At 48.8% G+C, this 27883-nt stretch overlaps 2 protein-coding genes and 2 long non-coding RNA genes across 13 annotated transcripts in view; 3 read left to right on the plus strand and 1 right to left on the minus strand.

Annotated features, from left to right (window-relative positions):
• Positions 1-19798, minus strand: part of MUC1 (mucin 1, cell surface associated) — a 37261-nt gene extending 17463 nt beyond the window's left edge. For 2 of the 5 annotated variants that reach the window (XM_080984511.1, XM_080984510.1), the window contains exons 1-13: positions 19620-19798; positions 10118-10980; positions 9675-9751; positions 7366-7499; positions 5963-6153; positions 5513-5586; positions 5037-5170; positions 3634-3824; positions 3179-3252; positions 2698-2831; positions 1288-1478; positions 832-905; positions 335-468 (exon numbers count right to left, since the gene is read on the minus strand). In XM_080984511.1, the coding sequence (XP_080840637.1) occupies positions 335-468; positions 832-905; positions 1288-1478; positions 2698-2831; positions 3179-3252; positions 3634-3824; positions 5037-5170; positions 5513-5586; positions 5963-6153; positions 7366-7499; positions 9675-9751; positions 10118-10980; positions 19620-19680 (2332 nt within the window). In that variant the 5' untranslated portion in view covers positions 19681-19798. Of the gene's footprint in view, positions 1-334; positions 469-831; positions 906-1287; positions 1479-2697; positions 2832-3178; positions 3253-3633; positions 3825-5036; positions 5171-5512; positions 5587-5962; positions 6359-7365; positions 7500-9674; positions 9752-10117; positions 10981-19619 lie in introns of those variants that run through there. The other 3 variants (XM_080984514.1, XM_080984512.1, XM_080984513.1) reach the window with 2 other exon arrangements.
• Positions 1486-2834, plus strand: LOC308465195. The gene is made up of 2 exons (XR_013980340.1): positions 1486-1896; positions 2740-2834. It is a non-coding gene; the product is annotated as an uncharacterized lncRNA (long non-coding RNA).
• On the plus strand, positions 3870-5173 carry LOC308465180. Its single transcript, XR_013980324.1, has 2 exons — positions 3870-4242; positions 5079-5173. It is a non-coding gene; the product is annotated as an uncharacterized lncRNA (long non-coding RNA).
• On the plus strand, positions 6453-27615 carry LOC308465077 (uncharacterized protein; the record flags this gene model as incomplete). 6 transcript variants are annotated; one of them, XM_080984904.1, is made up of 6 exons in its annotated part: positions 6453-6571; positions 11558-11629; positions 14981-15052; positions 19747-19798; positions 23106-23241; positions 26434-27615. In XM_080984904.1, the coding sequence occupies 5 exons, from the start codon at positions 6453-6455 to the stop codon at positions 23124-23126; spliced, it is 336 nt and encodes a 111-aa protein (XP_080841030.1). In that variant the 3' UTR covers positions 23127-23241; positions 26434-27615. The 6 variants fall into 6 exon arrangements, 1 of the variants encoding a protein (XP_080841030.1); XR_013980243.1 differs by lacking the exon at positions 6453-6571 and adding an exon at positions 6897-7246 and having other exon boundaries at positions 11558-13004; positions 19747-21342; XR_013980239.1 differs by lacking the exons at positions 6453-6571; positions 19747-19798; positions 23106-23241 and adding an exon at positions 6711-7246 and having other exon boundaries at positions 11558-13293; positions 14448-15065; positions 26437-27615.
• Positions 27616-27883: the final 268 nt, after the last annotated feature.

Raw genomic sequence — 27883 nt, forward strand, 5'->3', positions numbered from 1 at the left:
AGCGTCCCCCTGTGCAGGGAGAAATCCTTGTGCCAATAGATGGAGAGGTTGAGTGCTACTTTGGGGCCAAACCAAAAGGCCTTAAATATTTGGTGTGTTTCCTGCCTGAGCGTCATGCTGTTGTTTCGCATAATGCAATCTGCGGTGTGCATATTAATCTACAGAAATCATCCCAGTTTCAGCACTGAGGGCTGGAAACCTGCCTAGACTTCCAGGAAGGGAATTCTGTGCCTGGAGCTGCACAAGAGGCTCTGAGTCTTGTGTCGCAGACACAGCCCGAGGGATGCTTTGCTGTAGTACCCAGACCCCCACTGTTCATCCTTCAGCCCTTCACCTTCAATCTGGGTCAGGTTGAGGCCCTGCCGTTTGTCTTCAGGTGCGTCGCTCAGAGCAGTGCGGAGCTTATCGGCGGAAACATCTGCACTTTCCTGGAAGCGTACCGTTGTATCTGCCAGCACTGAACCGCTACTGTACGTTGGAAAGGGAAAAGAGAAGCTTTGGCAGATTTGGAAATGCAGCTTGACAGCCCCACACTCCCATCGCTCAGCAGAAGAGCAGCTGCTTTGCATGCAGAAGGTCCTTGGTTTAAATCTCTGGCTTTGCCAGGGAACACAGCCAGAGAGGATTGTTTTCTGCCTGAGCATATCATGGCATGAAACCTGAATTGGAGGGGAGGGGACCTCAAGGGCCATCTGTCCCCCCCCCCCTGCAGTGGAGACATGTACATGCTTAGCAGAAACACAGAGAGACACAGGAAGCTGCCCTATACTCAGCTGGACCCACGACCCACCTAGCTCAGGTGGGTGCCCTCATTTAATCCTCTTTCCGTACCTGAAAGAATTCACCGTGTATCCCATATATTTCCCTTCAAAAGGGCATCCTGTGCAGTTGAAAACGTCCTCATACTGTGGAAGGAAAAGGGTATAACGCATGTTGTATTATGCTATTAACTCATTTTCTGAGGCTTGAGACATGGCTGGGATGAAGTCAGCCTTCTCACCTTCTGTTTGCCCCACCCCACCCCACAGGAAAAGAGAGGCACAGAGGAGAACGTGTGGGGCAGCAGAGACGAGGGGGTATTGAAGACTGCATATAGGGGCTGACAATCCCCAGGAAACTGCGTCACAAACCTGGAAGCCCCATAGCTCTGCAGTGGCACAGAGATATCTGCCCCATTCTTTACAGATGAACAGGCCCCACCCCACCCCCGGACTGAGAGGCTGGGGGGCAGCATTTCCCTCCCCAGCGCCCCCTCCCCCAGGGGTGTGGAAAGGCCACAGAACTTACCATCTTCTCGATACTCCCAGTCAGGTTGAGGTATGCTTTGGAGGACGAATCCAACAAGTCCTCAGTAAAATTCATTGTGATGTGGTAAGTGATGGTGAACGTCTGCTCTATGGGAGGCTTAGGTGTGGTTGTCTTTGAGCTGGTGCTAGTCGTGGTGGGAGAAGGCGTTGTTAGCGTCTCCTGCTTGGTCACTGAGGTGAAAGGAAACGATCTCATTAGGACCCCTCCCGGAAGGAAAAGATTTGTGGCGGAGGAAGAAGAGGCAGGCCTGCTGTCCTGCTCAGGGATTGTGCCTAGAGGTGCTCAAGCTTGGGTTGGAGTCTTACTTTCAGGATTACGGGAAGCCCCCTTCTTTGCATTTGTCCCACTCCCAGCCCTTCTCAGTTCCATTGATCTCCATCCCCATATATAGTCACCTGCGGGGGTTGTTGAAGTTTGAGCATCTCTTTCTGCTCTTTCTATGGGCACCACCTGAGCAAGAAGCAGGTAAATGGGGCGAGAGGGGCCCCCCAGCTGGAGCAGGAGGAGCCTCCGGAAGGAGACCCGGAAGCTGCCTCCACAGTCAGGTGTTCCAGCCCACCATCACCCCACAATGGAAGGAATGTGTAGGTAGGAACGGGTGTTTCCGGTGGGAGTCCCCTCCATGTCCATTTACTCCTCTCCCTTTGGGGAGGAATGGGAAATCTGTGGGGAAGACCCATAGCTCACTGGGTAGATCATTTGTGGTAAAAGTAGTTGGATTCTGGAACCTCACTACATGCCTCTTCCTGTGTCCCCACCATACATTTAAATGCATGGGTTATCTGCAAGGATCCTGGGAACCAGGTTGCTAAAAATGCTGGGAATCATAGCTCTGTGAGCGCTCAAACACTGTTCCCAGGATACTTGGGGGCAAGCTGAAGCAGGCGGCATGCAGCTATTGCGTCCTGTCCTCGCAAGGCTTGCTGCTTGCTCAATGGGACATTTCCTCCTCTCCTCCCTCCCGGCCCAAGTGAACCCTGTGTCCTCTCCAGATCTGCTCCAGAGGTCTGGGGGGAACCCCCAGAGCACTTTCATGAGGGGTGTGGTGAGAGGAGAGCGTCCCCCTGTGCAGGGAGAAATCCTTGTGCCAATAGATGGAGAGGTTGAGTGCTACTTTGGGGCCAAACCAAAAGGCCTTAAATATTTGGTGTGTTTCCTGCCTGAGCGTCATGCTGTTGTTTCGCATAATGCAATCTGCGGTGTGCATATTAATCTACAGAAATCATCCCAGTTTCAGCACTGAGGGCTGGAAACCTGCCTAGACTTCCAGGAAGGGAATTCTGTGCCTGGAGCTGCACAAGAGGCTCTGAGTCTTGTGTCGCAGACACAGCCCGAGGGATGCTTTGCTGTAGTACCCAGACCCCCACTGTTCATCCTTCAGCCCTTCACCTTCAATCTGAGTCAGATTGAGACCCTGCCGTTTGTCTTCAGGTGCGTCGCTCAGAGCAGTGCGGAGCTTATCGGCGGAAACATCTTCACTTTCCTGGAAGCGTACCGTTGTATCTGCCAGCACTGAGCCATTTCTGTGCGTTAGAAAGGGAAAAGAGAAGCGTTGGCGGATCTGGAACTGCAGCTTGACAGCCCCACACTCCCATCACTCAGCAGAAGAGCAGCTGCTTTGCATGCAGAAGGTCCCTGGTTTAAATCTCCGGCTTTGCCAGGGAACGCCTGAGCATCAATTGGCATGAAACCAGAATTGTAGAGGTGGAGGGGACCTCAAGGGCCATCTGTTCCACCCCCCTGCAGTGGAGACATGTACAGTACATGCTTAGCAGAAACACAGAGAGACACAGGAAGCTGCCCTATACTCAGCTGGAGCCACAGCCCACCTAGCTCAGGTGGGTGCCCTCATTTAATCCTCTTTCCGTACCTGAAAGAATTCACCGTGTATCCCATATATTTCCCTTCAAAAGGGCATCCTGTGCAGTTGAAAACATCCTCATACTGTGGAAAGAAAAGGGTATAACGCATGTTGTATTATGCTATTACATAACTCATTTTCTGAGGCTTGAGACATGGCTGGGATGAAGTCAGCCCTTCTCACTTTCTCTTTGCCCCACCCCACAGGAAAACAGAGGCACAGAGGAGAACGTGTGGGGCAGCAGGGATGAGGGGGAATTGAAGACTGCATATAGGGGCTGACAATCCCCAGGAAGCTGCGTCAAATACCTGGAAGCCCCATAGCTCTGCAGTAGCACAGAGATATCTGCCCATTCTTTACAGATGAAAAGGCCCCACCCCACCATTGGACTGAGAGGGTGGGGGGCAGCATTTCCCTCCCCTGCGCCCCCTCCCCCAGGGTGGTGGAAAGGCCACAGAACTTACCATCTTCCCGATTGTCTCATTCAGGCTGCGGTATGCTTCGGAGGACGAATCCAACAAGTCTTCAGTAAAATTCATTGTGATGTGGTAAGTGATGGTGAACGTCTGCTCTATGGGAGGCTTAGGTGTGGGTGTCTTTGAGCTGGTGCTAGTCGTGGTGGGAGAAGGCGTTGTTAGCGTCTCCTGCTTGGTCACTGAGGTGAAAGGAAACGATCTCATTAGGACCCCTCCCGGAAGGAAAAGATTTGTGGCGGAGGAAGAAGAGGCAGGCCTGCTGTCCTGCTCAGGGATTGTGCCCAGAGGTGCTCAAGCTTGGGTTGGAGTCTTACTTTCAAAATCACGGGAAGCCCCCTTCTTTGCATTTGTCCCACTCCCAGCCCTTTTCAGTCCCATTGATCTCCATCCCCATATATAGTTACCTGCAGGGGTTGTTGAAGTTTGAGCATCTCTTTCTGCTCTTTCTATGGGCACCACCTGAGCAGGAAGCAGATCAGTGGGGCGAGAGGGGCCCCCCAGCTGGAGCAGGAGGAGCCCCCGGAAGGAGACCCGGAAGCTGCCTCCACAGTCAAGTGTTCCAGCCCACCACCACCCCGCAATGGAAGGAATGTGTAGGTAGGAACAGGTGTTTCCGGTGGGAGTCCCCTCCATGTCCATTTACTCCTCTCCTTTTGGGGAGGAATGGGAAATCTGTGGGGAAGACCCATAGCTCACTGGGTAGATCATCTGTGGTAAAAGTAGTTGGATCATGGAACCTCACTACATGCCTCTTCCTGTGTACCCACCATACATTTAAATGCATGGGATCTCTGCAAGGATCCTGGGAACCAGGTTGCTAAAAATGCTGGGAATCATAGCTCTGTGAGCGCTCAAGCACTATTCCCAGGATACCTGGGGGCAAGCTGAAGCGGGCGGCATGCAGCTATTGCGTCCTGTCCTCGCAAGGCTTGCTGCTTGCTCAATGGGACATTTCCCCCTCTCCTCCCTCCCTGCCCAAGTGAAGCCTGTGCCCTCTCCAGATCTGCTCCAGAGGTCTGGGGGGAACCCTCAGAGCAGTTTCAGGAGGGGTGTGGTAAGAGGAGAGCGTCCCCCTGTGCAGGGAGAAATCCTTGTGCCAATAGATAGAGAAGCTACTTTGGTGTCCAACCAAAGGGCCTTAAATATTTGGTGTGTTTCCTGCCTGAGTGTCATGCTGTTGTTTTGCATAATGAAATCTGCGGTGTGCATATTAATCTACAGAAATCATCCCAGTTTCAGCACTGAGGGCCGGAAACCTGCCTAGACTTCCAGGAAGGGAATTCTGTGTCTCGAACTGCGCGAGGGGCTCTGAGTCTTGTGTCGCAGACGCTGCCCGAGGGATGCTTTGCTGTAGTACCCAGCCCCCCACTGTTCATCCTTCAGCCCCTCACCTTCAATCTGAGTCAGATTGAGACCCTGCCGTTTGTCTTCAGGTGCGTCGCTCAGAGCAGTGCGGAGCTTATCGGCGGAAACATCTTCACTTTCCTGGAAGCGTACCGTTGTATCTGCCAGCACTGAGCCATTTCTGTGCGTTAGAAAGGGAAAAGAGAAGCGTTGGCGGATCTGGAACTGCAGCTTGACAGCCCCACACTCCCATCACTCAGCAGAAGAGCAGCTGCTTTGCATGCAGAAGGTCCCTGGTTTAAATCTCCGGCTTTGCCAGGGAACGCCTGAGCATCAATTGGCATGAAACCAGAATTGTAGAGGTGGAGGGGACCTCAAGGGCCATCTGTTCCACCCCCCTGCAGTGGAGACATGTACATGCTTAGCAGAAACACAGAGAGACACAGGAAGCTGCCCTATACTCAGCTGGAGCCATGACCCACCTAGCTCAGGTGGGTGCCCTCATTTAATCCTCTTTCCGTACCTGAAAGAATTCACCGTGTATCCCATATATTTCCCTTCAAAATGGCATCCTGTGCAGTTGAAAACTTCCTCATACTGTGGAAAGAAAAGGGTATAACACATGTTGTATTATGCTATTAACTCATTTTCTAAGGCTTGAGACATGGCTGGGATGAAGTCAGCCCTTCTCATCTTCTCTTCGCCCACCCCACAGGAAAAGAGAGGCACAGAGGAGAACGTGTGGGGCAGTAGGGATGAGGGGGAATTGAAGACTGCATATAGGGGCTGACAATCCCCAGGAAGCTGCGTCAAATACCTGGAAGCCCCATAGCTCTGCAGTGGCACAGAGATATCTGCCCCATTCTTTACAGATGGGCGGGCCCCACCCCACCACCGGACTGAGAGGGCGGGGGGCAGCATTTCCCTCCCCTGCGCCCCCTCCCCAGGGTGGTGGAAAGGCCACAGAACTTACTATCTTCCCGATTGTCTCATTCAGGCTGCGGTATGCTTCGGAGGACGAATCCAACAGGTCCTCAGTAAAATTCATTGTGATGTGGTAAGTGATGGTGAACGTCTGCTCTATGGGAGGCTTAGGTGTGGGTGTCTTTGAGCTGGTGCTAGTCGTGGTGGGAGAAGGCGTCGTTGGCGTCTCCTGCTTGGTCACTGAGGTGAAAGGAAACGATCTCATTAGGACCCCTCCCGGAAGGAAAAGATTTGTGGTGGAGGAAGAAGAGGCAGGCCTGCTGTCCTGCTCAGGGATTGTGCCTAGAGGTGCTCAAGCTTGGGTTGGAGTCTTACTTTCAGGATTACGGGAAGCCCCCTTCTTTGCATTTGTCCCACTCCCAGCCCTTTTCAGTCCCATTGATCTCCATCCCCATATATAGTCACCTGCGGGGGTTGTTGAAGTTTGAGCATCTCTTTCTGCTCTTTCTATGGGCACCACCTGAGCAGGAAGCAGGTCAATGGGGCGAGAGGGGCCCCCCAGCTGGAGCAGGAGGAGCCCCCGGAAGGAGACCCGGAAGCTGCCTCCACAGTCAAGTGTTCCAGCCCACCACCACCCCGCAATGGAAGGAATGTGTAGGTAGGAACGGGTGTTTCCGGTGGGAGTCCCCTCCATGTCCATTTACTCCTCTCCCTTTGGGGAGGAATGGGAAATCTGTGGGGAAGACCCATAGCTCACTGGGTAGATCATCTGTGGTAAAAGTAGTTGGATTCTGGAACCTCACTACATGCCTCTTCCTGTGTCCCCACCATACATTTAAATGCATGGGTTATCCGCAAGGATCCTGGGAAGCGGGTTGCTAAAAATGCTGGGAATCATAGCTCTGTGAGCGCTCAAACACTGTTCCCAGGATACTTGGGGGCAAGGTGAAGCGGGCGGCATGCAGCTGTTGCGTCCTGTCCTCGCAAGGCTTGCTGCTTGCTCAATGAGACATTTCCCCCTCTCCTCCCTCCCTGCCCAAGTGAAGCCTGTGCCCTCTCCAGATCTGCTCCAGAGGTCTGGGGGGAAACCCCAGAGCAGTTTCAGGAGGGGTGCGGTGAGAGGAGAGCATTCTCCTGTGCAGGGAGAAATCCTTGTGCCAATAGATGGAGAGTCTACTTTGGTGTCCAACCAAAGGGCCTTAAATATTTGGTGTGTTTCCTGCCTGAGCGTCATGCTGTTGTTTTGCATAATGCAATCTGCTGTGTGCATATTAATCTACAGAAATCATCCCAGTTTCAGCAATGAGGGCCGGAAACCTGCCTAAACCTCCAGGTAGGGAATTCTGTGCCTGGAGATGCATGAGGGGCTCTGAGTCTTGTGTTGCAGACACAGCCCGAGGGATGCTTTGCTGTAGTACCCAGACCCCCACTGTTCATCCTTCAGCCCTTCACCTTCAATCTGAGTCAGGTTGAGACCCAGCCGTTGGTCTTCTGTTGCGTTGCTCAGAGCAGTTCTGATCACTTCGGTGGAAACATCTGCACTTTTCTCGAAGCGTAGCGTTGTATCTGCCACCACTGAGCCACTTCTGTACGTTAGAAAGGGAAAAGAGAAGCGTTGGCGGATCTGGAACTGCAGCTTGACAGCCCCACACTCCCATCACTCAGCAGAAGAGCAGCTGCTTTGCATGCAGAAGGTCCTTGGTTTAAATCTCTGGCTTTGCCAGGGAACGCGGCCAGAGAAGATTGTTTTCTGCCTGAGCATAAATTGGCATGAAATCAGAATTGTAGAGGTGGAAGGGACCTCAAGGGCCTTTTATTCCTTCCCCCTGCAGTGGAGGAACACGTATGCTTTGCAGAAACAGAGGAAAACACGAAGTTGCTATATGGTGAACTGCACCATTGGTCCACCCAGTTCAGTATCATCTGCACTGACTGGAAGCAGCTCTCCAGGGTTTTAGACCGGGGGTCTTTCCCAGCCTTACCTGGAGAAGCTGGGGGTTGAACCTGGGACCCTCTGCATGCCAGGCAGATGCTCTGCCACTGAGCATTCTGCATTCTGGCCCTTGAATGTAGTGCTTGGCTGTGTTGAGCACGCCAAGGCACTTCAATGTTGTACAACGGTTTGTGGAAATACGCCTTCAGTCCCTGGCCCGAAAGAAACAACCCTGATTCAGAAACTGTTTCACTCCTCTTTGTTAGGGTTATTGTGGAGAGTGCCACCTATCAACAATGCTGTGGCCGTGGATTTACTGCACATTGGCATGGGGTTGCACTAGGTGACTTTTCAGTTCCCTCGCATCACTATGATTTGTACCGGTGCTGGTGCAGAGAATTCATATTGAAAGTGGAAATGTTGGATTTGAAATGTGACCGTTCAAAAGTGAGTGGAGAAACTGTATGTTTCAGACCAAATTGTGTACAAGTGGGTGTACACAGATGCCATATCCAATGAATTTTGAGCTGAAATTATTCCATGGCATGTTTGTATATTAAGAAGCATGATTAATGTAAGAAAATAAAGACACAACAGGTATTTGTCTCTTATATACAGAATGGCTCAAGACCACAGTATCTCAAGGATTGACTCTTCCCATAGTAACCAACCTGGACCCTTCGATCATCATCTGAGGCCCTTCCTCTGTGAGAGGTTCAGTAGGCTCGTGGGATGTTTTCTCCAAGGAGGTTCACCTGGCACCTTCATTACATATATTTAAGCGCCAGGCAACAATATGCCCCTTATCTTGGGCCTTTGGTTAATTAAACCATCTATCTCACCTTTTCAATTTTTCTATTGCTTTTGTTTGTTAGTATGTTATGTATTTTTGTGGTTTTATATTGTAAACCACCCTGTAATCCCAGGAGGAAGGTACACAACTTATCTATCATCTATCTATCTATCTATCATCTGTCATCTCTCCACATCATCCATTTACAGCAAACTTCTACTACACAGAAGAGACGTAGATTCCCCCAAAGAATCCTAGGAGTTGCAGGTTCTTAAGGGTGCCAAGAATTGTTAGGCGGCTCCTGTTTCCTTCCCAGAGCTAAAATTTCCAGAGTGGTTTAACAACCAATCCCTCTCCCCAAGGAAATCTGGGAATTGTAGCTCTGGGAGGAGAAAAGGGACTTCCAAACAGCTCTCAGGACCTGTAACACTTTAAATGGAAGATGTGGATTTGAACAGCGTGCGGTTGGGATTCATGTGCAGAAGTGCACATCCCAATTTGGTGACTTCCAACACATATAAAAATAATAATAAAACATCAAACATTAATAATAACAATCTGATCCAACACTAAAACTCAAAATAACTTTAGAATAAACAACTTATATAAAATAAAGCAATATTCAACAATTCATTCAAATCTAATAGTAAACAGTAAAATTAAATATAATAATTAAACAGTTTACACTTGATTGGCATTGGGACCCCTTTACTGCTCTTGCATTCAATGAACAGAGCTACCAACCTAGCCCTGGCAGCTTGCTTTCATGTTTCCATGTGGCTGTGAAGTACTTTACAGGTAATTGGGCACTAAAGGATATTGAAGAGCATGGTGAAGGTATTTCTTAAGCTTTCAGCAGCAAGAGCTGTATTTTGCAGCACTACGGAAAGAGGACAAGCTGTTCTGAATGAGACCCTTGCAGTCAACATAGGTTTGGGAGCAGTTGGGTGCAGTTAAGCTGCTCTTGTTTCTGTGAGAACCAGAAAACCCAACATGACACTTTTCACCAGCCCTCATTTAATCCCCCTTCCATACCTGAATTGGTTCACAGTGAATCCAAGATATGTCCCATATTTAGCAGGGCACGTAGAGCAGTTGTAAATGTCATCATACTGTGGAAGAAAGCGGAGGTATGCATTTTGTATTAGGAGATAAACTCAGTTTCTAGGGCCCAATCCTTGACTGGTTCTGCCCTCCCCTGTGATACAGAGTCACAGAGGGAAAAGTGTGGGGCAGCCATAGCTAGAGGAGATCGCGCACGGAAAGGGGTTTACAATCACCATTAAGCCAAGGTCTAGAGGGACCTTGGCTGCAGCTCCCCGACTCCTTCATAGCTCCATGGAAGGGGAGAGATACCTGCCTTACTCTTTACAGATGAGCAGGCCCCACCCCACCACCGGACTGAGAGGCTGGGGGGCAGCATTCCCCCTCCCCTGTGCCCCCTCCCCCAGGGGGGGTGGAAAGGCCACAGCGCTTACCATCTTCCCGATTGTCCAAGTCAGGTTGCGGTATGCTTCGGAGGACGAATTATCCAAGTCCTTAGTAAAATCCATTGCGATGTGGAAGGTGATATTGAAATTTGTCAAAGGGGGCTCAGTCGGGGCTGCTGTTGGGGTGGTCCCAGGTGGGGAAGTTGCTGTGGAGCGTTCGTTTTCTCCTGAGGATATGGAGGTTTCCGTGGATCCCTCTGTAGAGGTGGTGGAGATTTCCGTCCCATGAGATTCCATGGTTCCCTCAGGGGTGGTTGCTGTTGGGGGGGATTCTGTAGGGGATGTTATTGGTGGGGTTCCAGTTGTGGAAGTTGCTGTGGAACTTTGGGGTTCTGCTGAGGATATGGAGGTTTCCGTGGATCCCTCTGTAGAGGTGGTGGAGATTTCCGTCCCATGAGATTCCATGGTTCCCTCAGGGGTGGTTGCTGTTGGGGAGGATTCTGTAGGGGATGTTATTGGTGGGGTTCCAGTTGTGGAAGTTGCTGTGGAACTTTGGGGTTCTGCTGAGGATATGGAGGTTTCCGTAGATCCCTCTGTAGAAGTGGTGGAGATTTCCGTCCCATGAGATTCCATGGTTCCCTCAGGGGTGGTTGCTGTTGGGGAGGATTCTGTAGGGGATGTTACTAGTGGGGTTCCAGTTGTGGAAGTTGCTATGGAACTTTGGGGTTCTCCTGAGGATGTGGGGGTTTCCGTGGATCCCTTTGGGGAGGGGGAGGGGTTTTCTGTCCCTTGAGAGTTCGTGGTTTCCTCAACGGTGGTTGGTCCTGTGGAGGAATGTTCTGTTGAAGAGGTGTCAGACGTGATTGCCGGTGGGGAAGTTATTGCTGAGTGTTCGAAGTCGGTCGAGATCACTGGGAAGATAGCAAAGAATCCCATTAATGACCCACTTTGGGGAAACACCTGAATGATTTGTGGCTGGTGAAGAAGAGGCCTTCCTGTTGTTCCTACCCATCTCCTAGACACATGTCCCAACCTATCAGGGATCACACATGAAATGCACTTAGGTGTAAAATAGGGATGGGGACATTGTTATACTCCAACTCCCATCAGCCCCTGCAGCCAGCATGGCCAGTGGTCAGGGATGGTAGGAGGTTGTAGACATTCTGGAGTGCCACAGGTTCCACTTCACTGGGCTAGATGGAGCGATATAAGGATGGCACATTCGAAAGAATGGTTTGGGGTAATCAGTCTATTTTTCTAACGTTGGACTGCTTCCAAAAATCCTGAGGAAAATACCTGCTGTGTATAGTCACCAGGCCAGCTGCCTCTTTGATAGGTGCAGGGAAACTTAAAATACTAGGCAACGAGTGACCATGTGCAGCCACGTCCAGTTCAAACTGTAAGGGAGCTCAAGGGCAGGGAGATACGAGATAGGCAAGGAAGAGTGACATCTCTTTATTGATCTCTGCCCCGTGCTTGCTTTTGTAGGAGACTGGCAGATGGCATGCACAAAAACAGGCGTGTGTGGCCAGTATCATCCTGGAGGCTTCCTCATCCGCTGTGAGTCTGGAAGTGGCGTCATTTATCCAAAGAGCATTCAACCCATGGGTTTTGCTCCAAAAAGCCTTCTTCTTTTAACATGCCTGGCCAGGCCTTAAGAACTTAAGAAGAGCCCTGCTGGATCAGGCAGAAAGAGACCATCTTGTCTGGTGTCCTGTTCTCACGGTGGCCAACCAGATGGGAACCCCACAAGTAGGACCAGAGTGCAACAGCAACTCTCCGCAGTTGCAATTCCCAGCTAACTGGTATTCAGAAGCACATTGCCTCTGGCAGTGGAGGAAGATGGCCTTGGAATGGCAGGGGTGGCTTTCTTTTTAGAAGACACAATAAACAGTCCAGGTTTGGACTGTTCTCTGTTCTTTTATTTAGTTCTGTCCCTAAAAAAAAATACTAATTTAATGAATACCTTCCTAAAATGGACACTGCAATGAAATGCTGCAGCGCAGAGTACTCCCTGGGTGAGCCATCCATGACTCTCTTCCAGGATACACTATTTCTGTGGTGGGGAACCTGTTGGGACGCCATCCATCTCCCATCAGACCCAAGCAGCATGGCCAGTGGTCAGGGATGATGGGAGTTGGGAAACTGGAGGCCCTACAGGTTTCTTACTGGTGGTAAAAACACAAAGGCAGTCAAGGTGATACCCTCCAGGTGTCAGGCTTCAGTTCCCATAACCCCCCTGTTGGCAGCTGGGGATGATGGGAGTTGTACTCCAGCAGCATCAGCTGCATAGCTCAGTTGGTTAGAGCGTGGTGCTGATAACGGCAAGGTTGCAGGTTCGATTCCTGGAAGGGACAGCCGCGTATTTTTGCATTGCAGGGAGTTGGATTAGATCAGGGGTAGTCAACCTTTTTATACCTACCACCCACTAATGCATCTTTTCTGTTGGTAAAATTTCCTTACCGGCCACCAGTGCTTGATGGAAGGAGGATTCAGCTTGTGCCATAGAACCCCCTACTGCCCACCTAGAATCCTGAAATGCCCACTAGTGCGCGGTAGGGACCAGGTTGACAAACCCTGGATTAGGTGATCCTCAGGGTCCCTTCCAACTCTGATTCCATACCCTCTAACATTTTCCCGATGAAAATAGGGACGCCCCATTTCATAATGATAATTTTACTATTTATACCCCACACATCTTATGGGGTCGCCCCAGCCACTCTAGGCAGCTTCCAACATACAGTACAGTGGTACCTCGGGTTACGTACGCTTCAGGTTACATACACTTCAGGTTACAGACTCTGCTAACCTAGAAATAGTACCTCGGCTTAAGAACTTTCCTTCAGGATGAGAACAGAAAACATGCTCCAGCAGCGCGGCGGCAGCGGGAGGTCCCATTAGCTAAAGTGGTGCTTCAGGTTAAGAACAGTTTCAGGTAAAGAAGGGACCTCTGGAACAAATTAAGTACTTAACCTGCAGCTCCCCTGTACTAACCTGCAGCTCCCCAACTCCTTCATAGCTCCGTGGAAGGGGAGAGATACCTGCCTTACTTTTACAGATGAGCAGGCCCCAACCCTTAACCATACTGAGAGGCTGGGGGGCAGCATTCCCCTTCCCCTGTGCCCCCTCCCCCAGGGGGGTGGAAAGGTTGTAAAACTTACCATCTTCCCGATTCTCGCCTTCAGGTTCTGCTGATGAACAGACTAAGATTTCTGTAGTGGGAGGTTCCAGTTACAGATAGGTAGCCGTGTTGGTCTGCCATAGTCAAAATAAAAAAAATTCTTCCAGTAGCACCTTTAAGACCAACTAAGTTAGTTCTTGGTATGAGCTTTCGTGTGCAAGCACACTTCTTCAGATATACTGAAACAGAAGTTGCCAGATCCTTCTATATAGTGAGAAGGTGGGGAGGGGTATTACTCAGAAGGGTGGTGGGAATGGGAGATTGGCAGATAGCTGAGATGAGCCTGCTGACGACTCTTAACGACTGTAATAGGTCTTACAGGAAAAGGCAAGGGGTGAGAAGGTGAGAAATGGCTTAGTCATGTATAATGGGATAAGAATCCAATGTCTTTGTTCAAACCAGGTCTCTCCATGGTTTTAAGTTTGGTAATGAGTTGCAATTCAGCAGCTTCTCTTTCCAGTCTATTTCTGAAATTCCTTTGTAGTAAAACAGCTACTTTGAGATCTTGTATAGAATGTCCTGGGAGATTGAAGTGTTCTCCTACTGGTTTCTCTGTTTTGTGATTCTTGATGTCAGATTTATGTCATTTATTCTTTGGCGTAAGGTTTGGCCTGTTTGTCCAATATAGAGAGCTGAATGTTGTCTATATTGGACAAACAGGCCAAACCTTACGCCAAAGAATAAATGGACATAAATCTGACATCAAGAATCACAAAACAGAGAAACCAGTAGGAGAACACTTCAATCTCCCAGGACATTCTATACAAGATCTCAAAGTAGCTGTTTTACTACAAAGGAATTTCAGAAATAGACTGGAAAGAGAAGCTGCTGAATTGCAACTCATTACCAAACTTAAAACCATGGAGAGACCTGGTTTGAACAAAGACATTGGATTCTTATCCCATTATACATGACTAAGCCATTTCTCACCTTCTCACCCCTTGCCTTTTCCTGTAAGACCTATTACAGTCGTTAAGAGTCGTCAGCAGGCTCATCTCAGCTATCTGCCAATCTCCCATTCCCACCACCCTTCTGAGTAATACCCCTCCCCACCTTCTCACTATATAGAAGGATCTGGCAACTTCTGTTTCAGTGTATCTGAAGAAGTGTGCTTGCACACGAAAGCTCATACCAAGAACTAACTTAGTTGGTCTTAAAGGTGCTACTGGAAGGATTTTTTTTATTTTGTAGTGGGAGGATAATTATAGCTATCAGCTATCAACTCTCGATGAACATAACCCAAAAGCATCCCCCCCCCCCGTGTCTCCCATAAAGGGATGGCCAAGCAATGCAAATTCAGTTTGCATTCAAAAGTGAAGTTTTGTAATTTGCACTTTCCACAGTAATTGGCAAACCGAAACCCAGAGTGTTTTGAAATTTGCAGTTCTTCAAGTTTTGCAGATCTCCATGCAAGTAATAGGCATAAAAGTGCATGTACTAGGATCAGGTCTACATAAAAATGCATCTGTTAGTGCAAATAAACTGAAAAATGTATGATAAGCAAATTGCTTTGCAAAAATGTGTACTTTAGGCAAAGTGTAAGTTGGGAGAAATTTGCACTAAAATGGTAATGAATTTTCATCAGGACATTTTTATTTTTTTTAAGATAGACTGTTGTAAGAATGTAGAGAACTGAATTTAATTTTTATGTTTAGCTTATTTTTTAGTTGCTGTTTTGTTAATAGTGTTTTATAAATTCAAATTGTTTTATTCGAGCCTTTTTTCCCCAGCTGGAACTTGCTGGAACTCAGTTCCGGCACCTCTCAGGTGGGCGCCATTGCTGTTCTAACTAAGAGAACGAGGTAGGTGTTCAGGGTGAGTTCTGGCACCTCTTTTTCTAGAAAAACAGTGCTGGTTTGATTGATGATTTGTTCATTATTTTATGTGATTCATGCTGTATTCGTGGTGATCTGTTATGTCTTATTATGTTGTTGCTATTTATTGCTTGTGAACCTCTTTGAGATTCACTGGATTGAAAAGTGGCCTAGAGATACAACAAATCAAATAAAAGATTGGAAAAATGAGAACTGGATAGGAAACCGAAACTGTACCTATTCCAGTGTGAACTGTAAGCAGTTTCTGCTTGCTGGCCTCCTCTGGAACCTACACCCTTAGACCGGTCCAGAGCAGTAAGCTTGGTCTCTCTGGCAGAGGCCTGGGCATACCCTTGATAGCGAGAATGACCCAAGGATTGTGCAATTTCCTTTCCAGAGTCCTTCCCTCACAGCACAGCACATTGCAGCAACACCTCTGGGACCAGGGTGGATCAAACCTCAGATTGCCGCAGTTCGTGCTGTCTTCTGAAAACCATCGCCAGCCTCTCCTGATCCCTCTTGAAATGTGGGGCATCTGCCAGAAGTGTGGCTTGGGGGCCAGGAAACCCCAGAATTGGCTCGATTGGGAGGAATTCTGTCATGCATGTTTGCAGCGTCAGGGCAAAAAATGGCCAGAACCTGTCAATCGGGGCTTGAAATGGGCTGTGGCTCAGTGACAGAGCACCTCCTTAGCCTTAGCATGCAGAAGGTCCCACATTGTTGTTGAATGCAGGATTTTTTGGGTTTTAAAAAATCTTCATCCCGCATCACTCCGAGAGGAAAACGATCGAGGAGACAGGCTTTCAGCAGGAAGTTTAAGGGGCATGCACTGATTGGAAATGAAGGATGATGTCTGCCCCGAAACTTTTGCAGGCATAAAAAACAGGACTGAAAACAGGGTCACGCATAAAGAGGCGGAGCTAGCTGCTCCGGCACCCGAAGCATCACACATGCTGTGCACATGGCGACAGGGCGAGCGTCCCAGGGGGGCACCACGGCCAGCGTCCCGGGGGCGAGCTGCCCATGGGGGGTGGAGCGAGCCACCCATGACAGGCTGCTTCCTGGACAGGGAGGGGAGGGAGCTGTGCCGCTTTGCCAGCAGCCTTCCTCCCTTCCCTCTTCCTTTTGACAGCTCAGGGGAGGCTTCCCCCGCCCCAGGAAGCAGCCCGGGTGTCATCACTGAGGGGGGTGACATTCGACGTTCCACCCCCCCCAACTCCCAAGCCTCCCCTGAGCTGTCAAAGGGGAAAGGAGGGAAGTGTTAAGTTGTGGGCGAACATATCAGACGACACAGCGATTCTTCAAACAGCTCTTGTTTATTCAGAGGCCAGAACTGAACTGAAGAGCTCAGTCAGCCTGCTTATATAGAGCTCCAGAACAACGTAACTGTAGCAACTTTCTAAAACTATCCAATCACTGAACGTCACTTTTGATCCTTCATTTGCATAACTATCTACAGTATCCCCCTGCTGGCCCAGGGTGAGAACTTCAGGACATAACAGGAAGGCCTCCGGCAAGGCGGCGCAGCTCCCCCCTCCCTCGACTGCTTGAGGTAGGCTTGGGAGTCGCGGGCGGGCGGCACATTGAATGTCACCCCCCTCACTGATGACACCCGGGGCGGACCGCCCTCACTGCCTGCCTTCCTCCGCCCCTGCACGCATAACGGCCCTGGTGATCATCATGAATGCACAAAAAAGGACATTTGTAGGGGGCTCTAGGGAGGTTCTGAGGAAAGGGGAAATCTCCCCACAGCCCCACAAAAAGCAGCCTTTGCTTTTTCCTTAGTTGAAGTATTACAGCTCTAATAGATAACCAGCTGGTAGAGCTTCCACGTCCAGGAGTACTGTACCAGAGGAAAGCTTGTTTGTCTTAACAAGGTTTGTTATTGACAATCGCATCACACTCCCAGTTTGGGTTGAGTCAGAATTTGTTTCTCCCCCTCCTCTAAAGGGAGGACAGTTCTCCTTATTGGAAAGCCTTCTTCCTTATTGCAACAGGAAAATCTGTTTGGCCTTGGGATCGGTTTGATTTACAGCCCTTCCTTCCCCTTTCTCTGGTGGTGTCCCCACAGACATCCCTGCACTCCTGCTTTTGCATTAATCTACAGTGTGTGTGTGTTTAAAAATGGATGGAAATCCACATTTAGATATGTTTGAAATGCATTTTTCTTTTAAACATACATTGGGTTGCATCCAAGTAGATTCCGCCTAGCCTTGCCATATTTTGACGAGCAAAAAAGAAGACACATTTGCTGACTTCCACTTTTAACTATGGATCACTATGACAACTCTACCCATGAAAAAGGGGACGTGTCCTGGAAAAAGAGGACATATGGCAACCCTAATTTTCTCACACTAGACAAGTTTAAATTAACCAACCTAAGTCATTCCTGTTTATTAACTTTAATGGGCTTACTCTGATTAGGATTTAGCACTGGCTACAACCATCTCAACTTCCACATTTCTAAATACATTTTCTTTCCAAATAACATTTTTAAATGACTCTTTTTTTAGCCGAAACCTGCATGCCCACATTCAGGGAAGTGCGAAACTTGATGGATCGCTATGTTCCGCTCCTCTCGCGCCTTAGGGATGTGCATTAGAGCTGGCAAGCACCCATAGCTCAGGAGTAGAGTATTTACTTTGCATGCAGAAGGACCCAAGTTCCCGGCATTGGCTGGGAATCTCTCCTGCCTGAAACCCTGGAGAACTGCTGCCAGTCAGTGTAGGCACTGCTGAGCTAGATGGTACAAGGCAACTTCATATGTTCCTGTTTAAAAGCAGCCATTTGTTCAAAACCATGAGGACTAGAATCTTACTATTATATTTAAAAGAAGGGCTCCAGGGCAGCGGCAGAGCACATGCTTTGCCTGCAGAACACCCCATATTTAATCTTCAGGTAGGGCTGGAAATCTCTCCTGCCTACAAACCTGGAGAGCTGCTGCCAGCCCGTGTAGGCAACACCAAGCTAGAAAGACCTGCTTCCTAAGATCAAATTCCTTAAGGAACCCTAATTATGCCTATATATATATATATATATATATATATATGAGTAAAAAAACCCGCCTAACCTAAGCAACAAAGAGACACTTTAAAGCATTGGCACCTGAAGGCCAACAGATTTATTGTAGGATCAGTTTTCCTGGAAAAGAGGCCAATACTTCAAAAGGCCTCTGCCCACTCTCCCATGCCCCTGATTTGTTTTCCTTTTTGCCTTTCATCTACATTCCTGTGCTCAGGAACGATAACAAATGAGCTGGAGATTAAAGTGATCTCCTTACAAAACTGGACCCTCTCCAGATCTCATTTTTTAAAAATTGTACTTTCATGATTATGTTGGTACAGGGCTGTTATAGGGCATTCCACTTCCAGTCCTGGCTGTGCCTGGAAGAGTTTCTGAGCAGACAGACTGCTTCATTCCCCCATTTGTACACATCCTGTAACTTCACCTGCTGAAATCCTGAAACTTTTTATACCACAAACGTCTGCATTTATTTTATTGGTGGAATAGCTCAGTTGGTAGAGCACGAGGCTCTTAATCTCTCTCTCTCTCTTTTATGAGCCTCTTAATCTCAGGGTCATGGGTTTCGGCCTCACTTTGGGCAAGAGATTCCTGCGTCGCAGGGGGTTGGACTAGATGACCCTCGGGGTCCCTTCCAACTCTAGGATTTTGTGATTCTGCCTAGGGCCCCTCTGGACAGCAATCCCATGTTAACCAGGAAGGGATGAAGACACTTAGAGGCCCCAAGCACTGAAATGATTACGGTGCCCCCTCACCATATGCGGTTCAAAATACAATGCTAAACCATAAAATAAAATCTGTAAAATAACACAAAACAAAACACAGATTTACGATCTGATTTCCTCACAGTGTTTTGGTCGCTGGTAGTAGGAAACCCCTCTAGTTTTGTGGGGAATAAGTAATCAAAAGAGAGCAGAAAAATGCAGAAAAGAGAGGGAAGGAAATGTAAAGAAGTCTAACGAAGTCTTGATTTTTCCTGTAGTGACTTCTTCAAATGTCAATTTCTTTCCTCCCAAAATCCCTCCTTTTCTGAGGTGCCTCTGATTTATTGGTGCCCTAAGTAACCCAGCATTGCTGCCAGCACTGGGGCAAGCATTGCAAAACAACTTAGCAGAATGATGTCCGGACAGCCCAGTATAAATCCACAGCTAATGAATTATTATTGCGGCAATGACATGTAGCAGGATACATCCACCGAAACACCCCCCCCCCCCAGCCTGAAGGAGCCTCAGGTCTTATCCTTGAGACCCCCACAACATCCAGCCCACCTCCACATAGAGCACACCGTTCCCTAGAATAACGACTCTCCTTCCTTCCACCTTCTCCAGCCACACCCGTCTGCCATTCTCCCTTTCGACACACCTGCAAAAGGTGCCCAACACCCCTTTGTTATCGCTTTGCCTGACAAAAGTCCAGCACAAGTTTTGCCACAGGTTTTTGCCCCTGCCCGACAATATCTGTGGGGCTGATCTCCCTCCCCATTCGCTCCCCCCCCCCACGAAGCTCCAGGCCACCCACTTTGCCATCTGCTCACCTGGGCACAATGCCACAAGCATCAAGGCCAGAGCGACCATCTGCAGGATATTCCGTTCCATGGCAAGGATCCGGGGATGTGGGGTGGACAGGTGTCCGAGGCACACGGGCTTTTGTAAACTCCCAAGGCAGGTCGACCGAGCAGCAGGGCGATCAGGGATTGCCAGCGAGCGCCTCCAGGTAAGAATTTATAGCTGAAGCACCTGAGCACAGGTAAGGGGCGGGGAGGGAGGCCACCTCCCACAGGACTGGCTGGGCTGAGCACTCAGAAGGAAACACGGGCCCCTGGGGAGCTGTTTCCTTGAAGAGAGAAAAGGCTGCTCCTTTCCTGCCTCGCCTGTTTTCACACTGGGGAAGGGAAGGTTTGCTTTCAGTTTGGGGATGCCTTGTGGGGGAGTCATAGGGGAGCTAAAATATGGAAGACGTCAAGAGCTGCATCGCGCTGGGAGCTTAATCTGAATACCAAAGCGACCCTGGAAAGTGTTAGATCCCAATTCCATGTCAATATTCTAGAATAGAAAGGGACATAAATCAGTGGGAGAGCATCAGTTTTGCATGTTGAAGTTTCAATCCCAGGGAGGGCTGGGGATGCCTGAATGCCTGAATACCTGTGGTTAGCTAGATGCCCCCGTGGTCCTGCTGGAAGTCAGCTTCCTATTTAAATCAACCCTTTTCTCCGTACCTTGAGGACTAGAATATTGCTTTATTTTAAGGGGGAAGACCAGAGCTCAGTAACAGAGCATTTGCCTGAAATCCTGGAGAGGCTGCTGCCAGTCAGTGTAGAAAATGACTAGCTGGATGGACCAGTGGTCTAACATGGTAGAAAACAGTTTCCTGTATTCCTAACAGGGGTGAGGGAGAATTCCAACTCTGTTCTTATTCAAAGGAGAGTTCTCAATTCATACTTCCCAAAACAACAGGTGAACCAAAATACAGTCTTCCGTCGGAATTCACACTTCTCTCGAAGTGTGGTTCCCCAGCCAAGTAATGTGTGCAAAGAATGTACATGCTAGGGTAAAGTGTGCGTAGGAATGTATATATTTGCGAAAATACATTGGTATCTCGGGTTACAGATGCTTCAGGTTACTGACACTTCAGGTTACAGACTCCGCTAACCCAGAAATAGTACCTCGGGTTAAGAACTTTGCTTCAGGATGAGAACAGGAATTGTGCGGCGGTGGCGGGGTGGCGGCAAGAGGCCCCATTAGCTAAAGTGGTGCTTCAGGTTAAGAACAGTTTCAGGTTAAGAACAGACCTCCAGAACAAATTAAGTTCTTAACCCGAGGTACCACTGTAACACATGAAAGTGCTTAGGAGAACCCGGGATCTCTGTGAGGAGAATAGGTGTGTCTCCCAGCCACCCTCAGCACCCTTAACTCACTACAGTTCCCATGGTTCTTGGGGGAAGCCATGACTGTTTAAAAAAGATGTATCACCTTTAAGAAGAAGAGTTTGGATTTGATATCCTGCCTTTCACTCCCTTTAAGGAGTCTCAAAGCGGCTAACATTCTCCTTTCCCTTCCTCCCCCACAACAAACACTCTGTGAGGTGAGTGGGGCTGAGAGACTTCAGAGAAGTGTGACTGGCCCAAGGTCACCCAGCAGCTGCATGTGGAGGAGCGGGGAAGTGAACCCGGTTCCCCAGATTACGAGACTACCGCTCTTAACCACTACACCACACTGGCTCTTTTAATGTCTGCTGTGGATGTGGCAAGCAAGACCCAGGTACAAGGGTGGGTGGGTATTACAAAAACAACTTTGGAGTGGGGAGGGGGAATCCTATGTGTGTGGGGGAGCCTCAAAAGAGCTCAACCAGGAGAGTTGATCCTACTGAGTGGACATGAAGTGCTGGCTGGCTATTGGAGGGGGCAGGTGTCCGGGAATGGAAAACCAAGAGGGAAGGGAAACTCAATGGAGTATCTTGGGAAAGGGCATGTCCAGCTGGACTCCAACCAGGCAAGCAAGAGCTGAAGTAGACAGTCAAAAAATAATTGGGTGCACTCTTCCCACCTTAGATCAAATCTATGCTTCCAGGTGCCATAAGAAAGCGGCAGAGATAGCGCAGGATAGTACGCACCCCGGAAATTATCTCTTTCAGCTTCTGCCTTCTGGAAGAAGGTATAGGGTTAGAAAGGCCAGGACTATAGGGTTATAAAGGCCAGGGTTATAAAGGCCGCCTGAGAAACAGTTTCTACGCAAATGCAATTCTGGTTCTAAACGCAGCATAAGGGGTCTCTATAGTATAGTGTATTTTAAAATGGGGTTTCAGAGTTTTTAGGGGTTTTTGAATGTTTTATGTAGTTTTTCAATTGCATTGTTCTGCATGGGACAATGACAATAAAGATATCGGGGGGGGGGGGGAGTTCAAGGGCCTAGTCCAGCCAGGCAGAGAGCAAATTAACAATCAATCCCTCTTCACGGGAAACTGAGAACTGTAAATGTGAGGTGAATGGGGGTGGAGGTGGGGTCTCCTAACAACTCTCAGTACCTGTAACAAATGGCGGGATTCTTTGGAACAAGTCATGGCAGCCATAGGGGCCAAATTCTAGGTGCCAAAGTCCCTTCGCCGCCACCCCAATAAAATATTTGAGGGCCCCCTCAAAATTGCTAGACATTGCCATTCAAATAGTGACATGGGCTGTGTCATGTGACCGATTATGCAGGCGGGGGCTTACCTGGCCTTACCCTCACCCCCACCTCTATATTTTATTCAAATTGACACCCCTGATTCCTGTTAAGAGTGCTTAGAGTTGTTCAGAAGCCCCTGTTCCACATCCAGAGCTACAATTTGCCGAGTGGTTTTAACCAGGGCTTTTCTTAGCCAAAACTCACCAGAACTCAGTTCTGGCATCTCTCAGGTGGGCACCATTGCCATTATAAGAGAACATGGGGGGGGGATTCATTGTGAGTTCAGGCACCTCTATTTCTCAAAAAATAGCACTGGTTTTAACAGTCAATCTTTCTTCACAGGAAACTCCTGAGAACTGCAGCCCTGTGAGGGGAAGGAGGGGTCTCCTAACAACTGTCAGCACCTTTAGCAAACTACAGTGGTACCTCGGGTTAAGTACTTAATTCGTTCCGGAGGTCCGTACTTAACCTGAAACTGTTCTTAACCTGAAGCACCACTTTAGCTAATTGGACCTCCTGCTGCTGCCGCGCTGCTGGAGCATGATTTCTGTTCTCATCCTGAAGCAAAGTTCTTAACCTGAAGCATTATTTCTTGGTTAGCGAAGTCTGTAACCTGAAGCGTATGTAACCCGAGGTACCACTGTACAGCTCCCAGGCTTCTTTGGGGGCCATTTAAAGCATATCGTAGCGCTTTAAATGTATGGAATAAACGTGGCCTGAGAGAAACTGAAACTGATAGATTCATCCATCTCGAAAGGTTTTTTTGGCATGCCACCCTTTTCATTAGGCCTGACAAGCCAAGGAGGAACACCCCCTTCTCTCTCTTTCTCTTTCTCCCTCTTTCTCTCTCCCCCCATCAGGTCACCACCCCTGTTTGCTAAGAGGGAGAGGAGGAGGATGCCAGAGTAGGTGGAGCTGGTGATATCACTGTTGCCACGGAGGGCGTAACCAGGGAAGGGATGCTGTTGCCAGGGTACCTTGGATTAAAGCAAAGAGGTGCCTCAGGCCTGCAGAGCAGGCTTAGCAGACAGGGAATCAAACCCATCCAAAAACACACTGGTTGTCTACTGCCTCTTGATGGGAACTGAACCAATGGCGTTGAATTGGATCCGCAACAGGCTGTCGTCACATTAAACAGTTGTTTCTTATTATTATTATTATTCACATTTGCTTGCCTGTTTCCCCTTCCCAAGCATTTTGACCCAGACCCTCCAGGACAGCCTCTGTAAATCCAGGACTATCCCTGGAAAAAAAGGGACAGTTGGAGGGTCCGAATTTTGCATTCCCGCCAAGCATGGAAATATGTCCCAAGGTTCCCACAACCCCTCCAACAAAGCTTTGGGCTTTAAAGAGCGGGTTTTCGAGAAATAAAAGAAATAAAAGGCCACTCGGACGCAGAGCTTTCAATGGCGGACTGTTCCTTGAAAGAGGAAAGGTGAGTGTGGCTAAGCCCTCAGTTACAAAACAACCACGGGGGCAGACAGAACATTTGACGCACCCTGAAAGGTCAGCGAAATGAAAAGGACTTGGCCTGAATCTTAAAGAGAGATGGGCCAACAAAAATGTTTACTGTCTGCGGTATCTCATTTCATTGTAGAAGGGATTAACGTAAGGACCTGCTGGATCACGCCCAAAGGCCCGGCTAGTCCATCATCCTGTCCTCACAGCGGCCAATCAGGTTCCACAGGCCGGGCGTGGAAGCAGCAGCCATCCCTCACCGTTACAGACCCTCCAAGTGTCCCTGTTTTCCAGGGACAGACCCGGATTTACAGAAGCCGTCCTAGTTTCCAATCTGATTCTGGAATGTCCAGCTTTTCCTTAGGACATCTCTGTTTTCTTTGGAGAAATGCTGGAGTGTATGAGGTTATGCAACCCCTGAGCCAAGGAAATAAGAAACTATGAAACCTTTATAAGATATCTGTATAGGGAAGTTATTTTAAATGTCTAATGTTTTATTATGTTTTAGTATTTGTTTGAAGTTGCCCAGAGTGGTTGGGGTAACCCAGTCAGATGGGTGGGGTATTATTATTATTATTATTATTATTGACTAGGGCGTCCCTATTTTCATCGGTGAAATGTTGGAGGGCATGTCATTACCCATAAGAACATCAGAAGAGGCTTCCTAGATCAGGCCAAAGGCCAATCTAGTGATCCATGTCCGTATTAGGAGAAGTTAGCACTGAAATGCTGACGGATCTTCATTTTGCTTTAAAAAGCAAAATCCCACAAACTTCTGCTGTAACGTGGAGAACCGAATATGAGATTGGGAAAAATGAGAAACTTAGAAAACCTGAAACAGACAGATTCGCCCATCCCTTGTGAACTTCTCTAATCTCCCTTTAAGGCAATCATCCTCTAAGCCATGGGTAGGCAAACTAGGGCCGGGGGCTGGATCTGGCCCAATCACCTTCTAAATCCAGCCTGCGGACGGTCCGGGAATCAGCGTGTTTTTACACGAGTAGAATGTGTCCTTCTATTTAAAATGCATCACTGGGTTATTTGTGGGGCATAGGAATTAGTTCATTATTTTTTAAAAAAAACACAGTCTGGCCCCCCACAAGGTCTGAGGGACAGTGGCCCGGCCCCCTGCTGAAAAGGTTTGCTGACTAAGCTAAGAAGAAGAAGAATTTTATTGTTTGTACCCCACGCATCTGACTGGGTTGCCTCAGCCACTCAGGGTGGCTGCCAACAAGTATAAAAGCATAATAAAACATCACGTCTAGTACCATATTTTGTTCCCCTAGCTGTTGGCTTTTTGAAGGCATTCTCCCAGCTGCAGTTTGAAATGGGATTACGCCCCTGTAACATTTGGAGCGACAGATAAATCATATTCGAAACTATGCCAGAGATGCAAAAAGCACAATGGAACATAAAAATGGAAGAGGGGCCTGTTGGATTAGGCTAGTGGCCATCTCGTCCAGCACCCTGTTCTCACCATGGCCAACCAACGGGAATCCCAAAAGCAGGGCCTGAGTCCGGCAGCAACTCTCCCCAGCTGCGGTTTCCAGCAGCTGGTATTCAGAGGCACAATGCCTTTAACCAGGCATAGGCAAACTCCGGCCCTCCAGATGTTTGGGACTACAATTCCCATCATGCCTAGCTAACAGGACCAGTGGTCAGGGATGATGGGAATTGTAGTCCGAAACATCTGGAGGGCTGGAGTTTGCCTATGCCTGCTAACAATTGCTGCAATTATCCTATGTGATGGACCTGTAGTTTCTGCACTAAAATACTGGAAGATGCTTATGACAGTCAGAGCAAAAATATCAAACTAGGAAGTTCCCTTGGATCGATTATGATTATGATTATGATTATGATTATGATTATGATTATGATTATACCACCCGATACCTGCAGGTCTCAGGGTGGTTCACAACTCAAAGTTACAGTATACAAAGTATACAGTAATACAAAATACATAATAAAAATAAATAAAGCATTACTGAAGTACATGCCACCTATCATAAACAGAATATAAGGAAGTTACATCTTATCTGTAAACACCTGCAAGAATGTTACGGGCTCAAAACTAGAAAGTTGCATCACTCCCTTATTGGAATAAATGGCTTCATAAAGTATTGGACTTGGCTATAATGGCAAAAGGGATGCTGGTGGCGCTGTGGGTTAAACCACAGAGCCTAGGACTTGCCGATCAGAAGGTTGGCGGTTCAAATCCCTAGGACGGGGTGAGCTCCCGTTGCTCGGTCCCAGCTCCTGCCAACCTAGCAGTTCTAAAGCACGTCAAAGTGCAGGTAGATAAATAGGTACCACTCCGGCGGGAAGGTAAACGGCGTTTCCGTGCGCTGCTCTGGTTCGCCAGAAGTGGCTTAGTCATGTTGGCCACATGACCTGGAAGCTGTACGCCGGCTCCCTCGGCCAATAAAGCAAGATGAGCGCCGCAACCCCAGAGTCGGCCACTACTGGACCTAATGGTCAGGGGTCCCTTTACCTTTTATGAGGAAACTGGTGGGCTCTTACACAATATTGCCAAGAAAAGTATTGCCTCCTGTGAAAACAAAATCCAGTGGGATTTATTTTCTTGCAGAATACCATGAGCAGAAGTAACTTCTTCTGGAACAGCTTTCTTGATTGTTCTTATAATTGTCAAATGATTAAATTGAAAAGAAATGAAATGGGATGCTGGTCTCAGAAGGATTTTCTCATTTTCTGCCCTTTCTGTTTGGCCAGCAGGGGAAATGATCCTGGTCTCCGTTTTGGAAAGATCTTCATTAACCTCCGTTGGTCTTGGGAACTGCGCTGCAGCCCTGCAGGTAAGATGTGTCAATTCCACACTCTTTATCACTCCCAGCCCAAACAACCAAGGGCTGCATGTGTGTCTGACCCTGACAGTGGGGGTTAAGGTGACGGGATCTCAGAAGTCAGAACTGGAGACTGCAAGGGCCTCTCTGTACATTGATAAGCAGGGTACAGCTCGCTGTTTGTAGGTTGCGTTAGTTCAGTGTGGTTTTGTTCCAATGTCCAAGCCTTGCCGAGACTCTTTCCCCATTGCATGTCTCCGGGAGCTGCTGAGTGTTGCAATGCGATAGCCTTCACCCCCATTGCAGCCAGGGCGTTGCTCTAATCCCAAATTGCAACAGGCCCCCCCCACACTCCAAATGTCCCAGTTTAGGGATGCCTTTTGTATTCTTTGCTTGAACCAGAGCCGTCTTTCCCATAGGGCTTAGTGGTGCATCGCGCCAGGGTGCCAGCCTTTCAGGGGCACCCAGCGAGTGGGGGAGCTGCGCGGCTTTGCCAGTGGCCTCCCCTTTCCCTCCATGCCCACCAGCTGCACCCCATCAACCATATGGCTGGTGGGCGTGCAGCTTCCTTCCCAAGGAAGAGGAGAGCGATCCCTGCAGAGAGCCAGTGTGGTGTAGTGGTTAAGAGCGGTAGACTCGTAATCTGGGGAACCGGGTTCGCTTCCCCGCTCCTCCACATGCAGCTGCTGGGTGACCTTGGGCTAGTCACACTTCTCTGAAGTCTCTCAGCCCCGCTCACCTCACAGAGTGTTTGTTGTGGGGGAGGAAGGGAAAGGAGAATGTGAGCCGCTTTGAGACTCCTTAGGGTAGTGATAAAGTGGGATATCAAATCCAAACTCTTCTTCCTCTTCTTAGGATGGAAGCTGCGCCCCGCCAACCAAATGGCTGGCCGGCACGCAGCTTCCCTCCCAAGCCTCTGCGGGGATTGCTCTCCCGCAGCAGCATGGGGGAGAGTTGCCTCCCCCACGGCTGGCAGTGTGCAGCTTCACCCCCCCCCCCATCTATGGTAATTTGGGGGTGCTGGGCAGATATTTGCACCCCGGCACCGCATCTGCTAAAGACGGCCCTGGCTGGAACCTAAATTGCAACAGGAGACTCCTATGTGCTTCAAATCTCCTGTTTTCTGTGCCTGGCAACAGGGGACTCTCATGTCCTCTTGGGTTTCATGTTACAGAGGCAAGGGAACGCTGAGCGTGGTCAGACATGCATTCTGGGCTTTAAGAAGGCCAATTTCGAAAAAGCTTAAGGAACTACAGTGGTACCTCGGGTTACATACGCTTCAGGTTACATACGCTTCAGGTTACATACGCTTCAGGTTACAGACTCCACTAACCCAGAAATAGTATCTTGGGTTAAGAACTTTGCTTCCGGATGAGAAC

The sequence above is a fragment of the Podarcis pityusensis genome, assembly GCF_964106645.2.
Source record: "Podarcis pityusensis genome assembly, chromosome: 16".
Lineage (NCBI taxonomy): Eukaryota > Metazoa > Chordata > Lepidosauria > Squamata > Lacertidae > Podarcis > Podarcis pityusensis.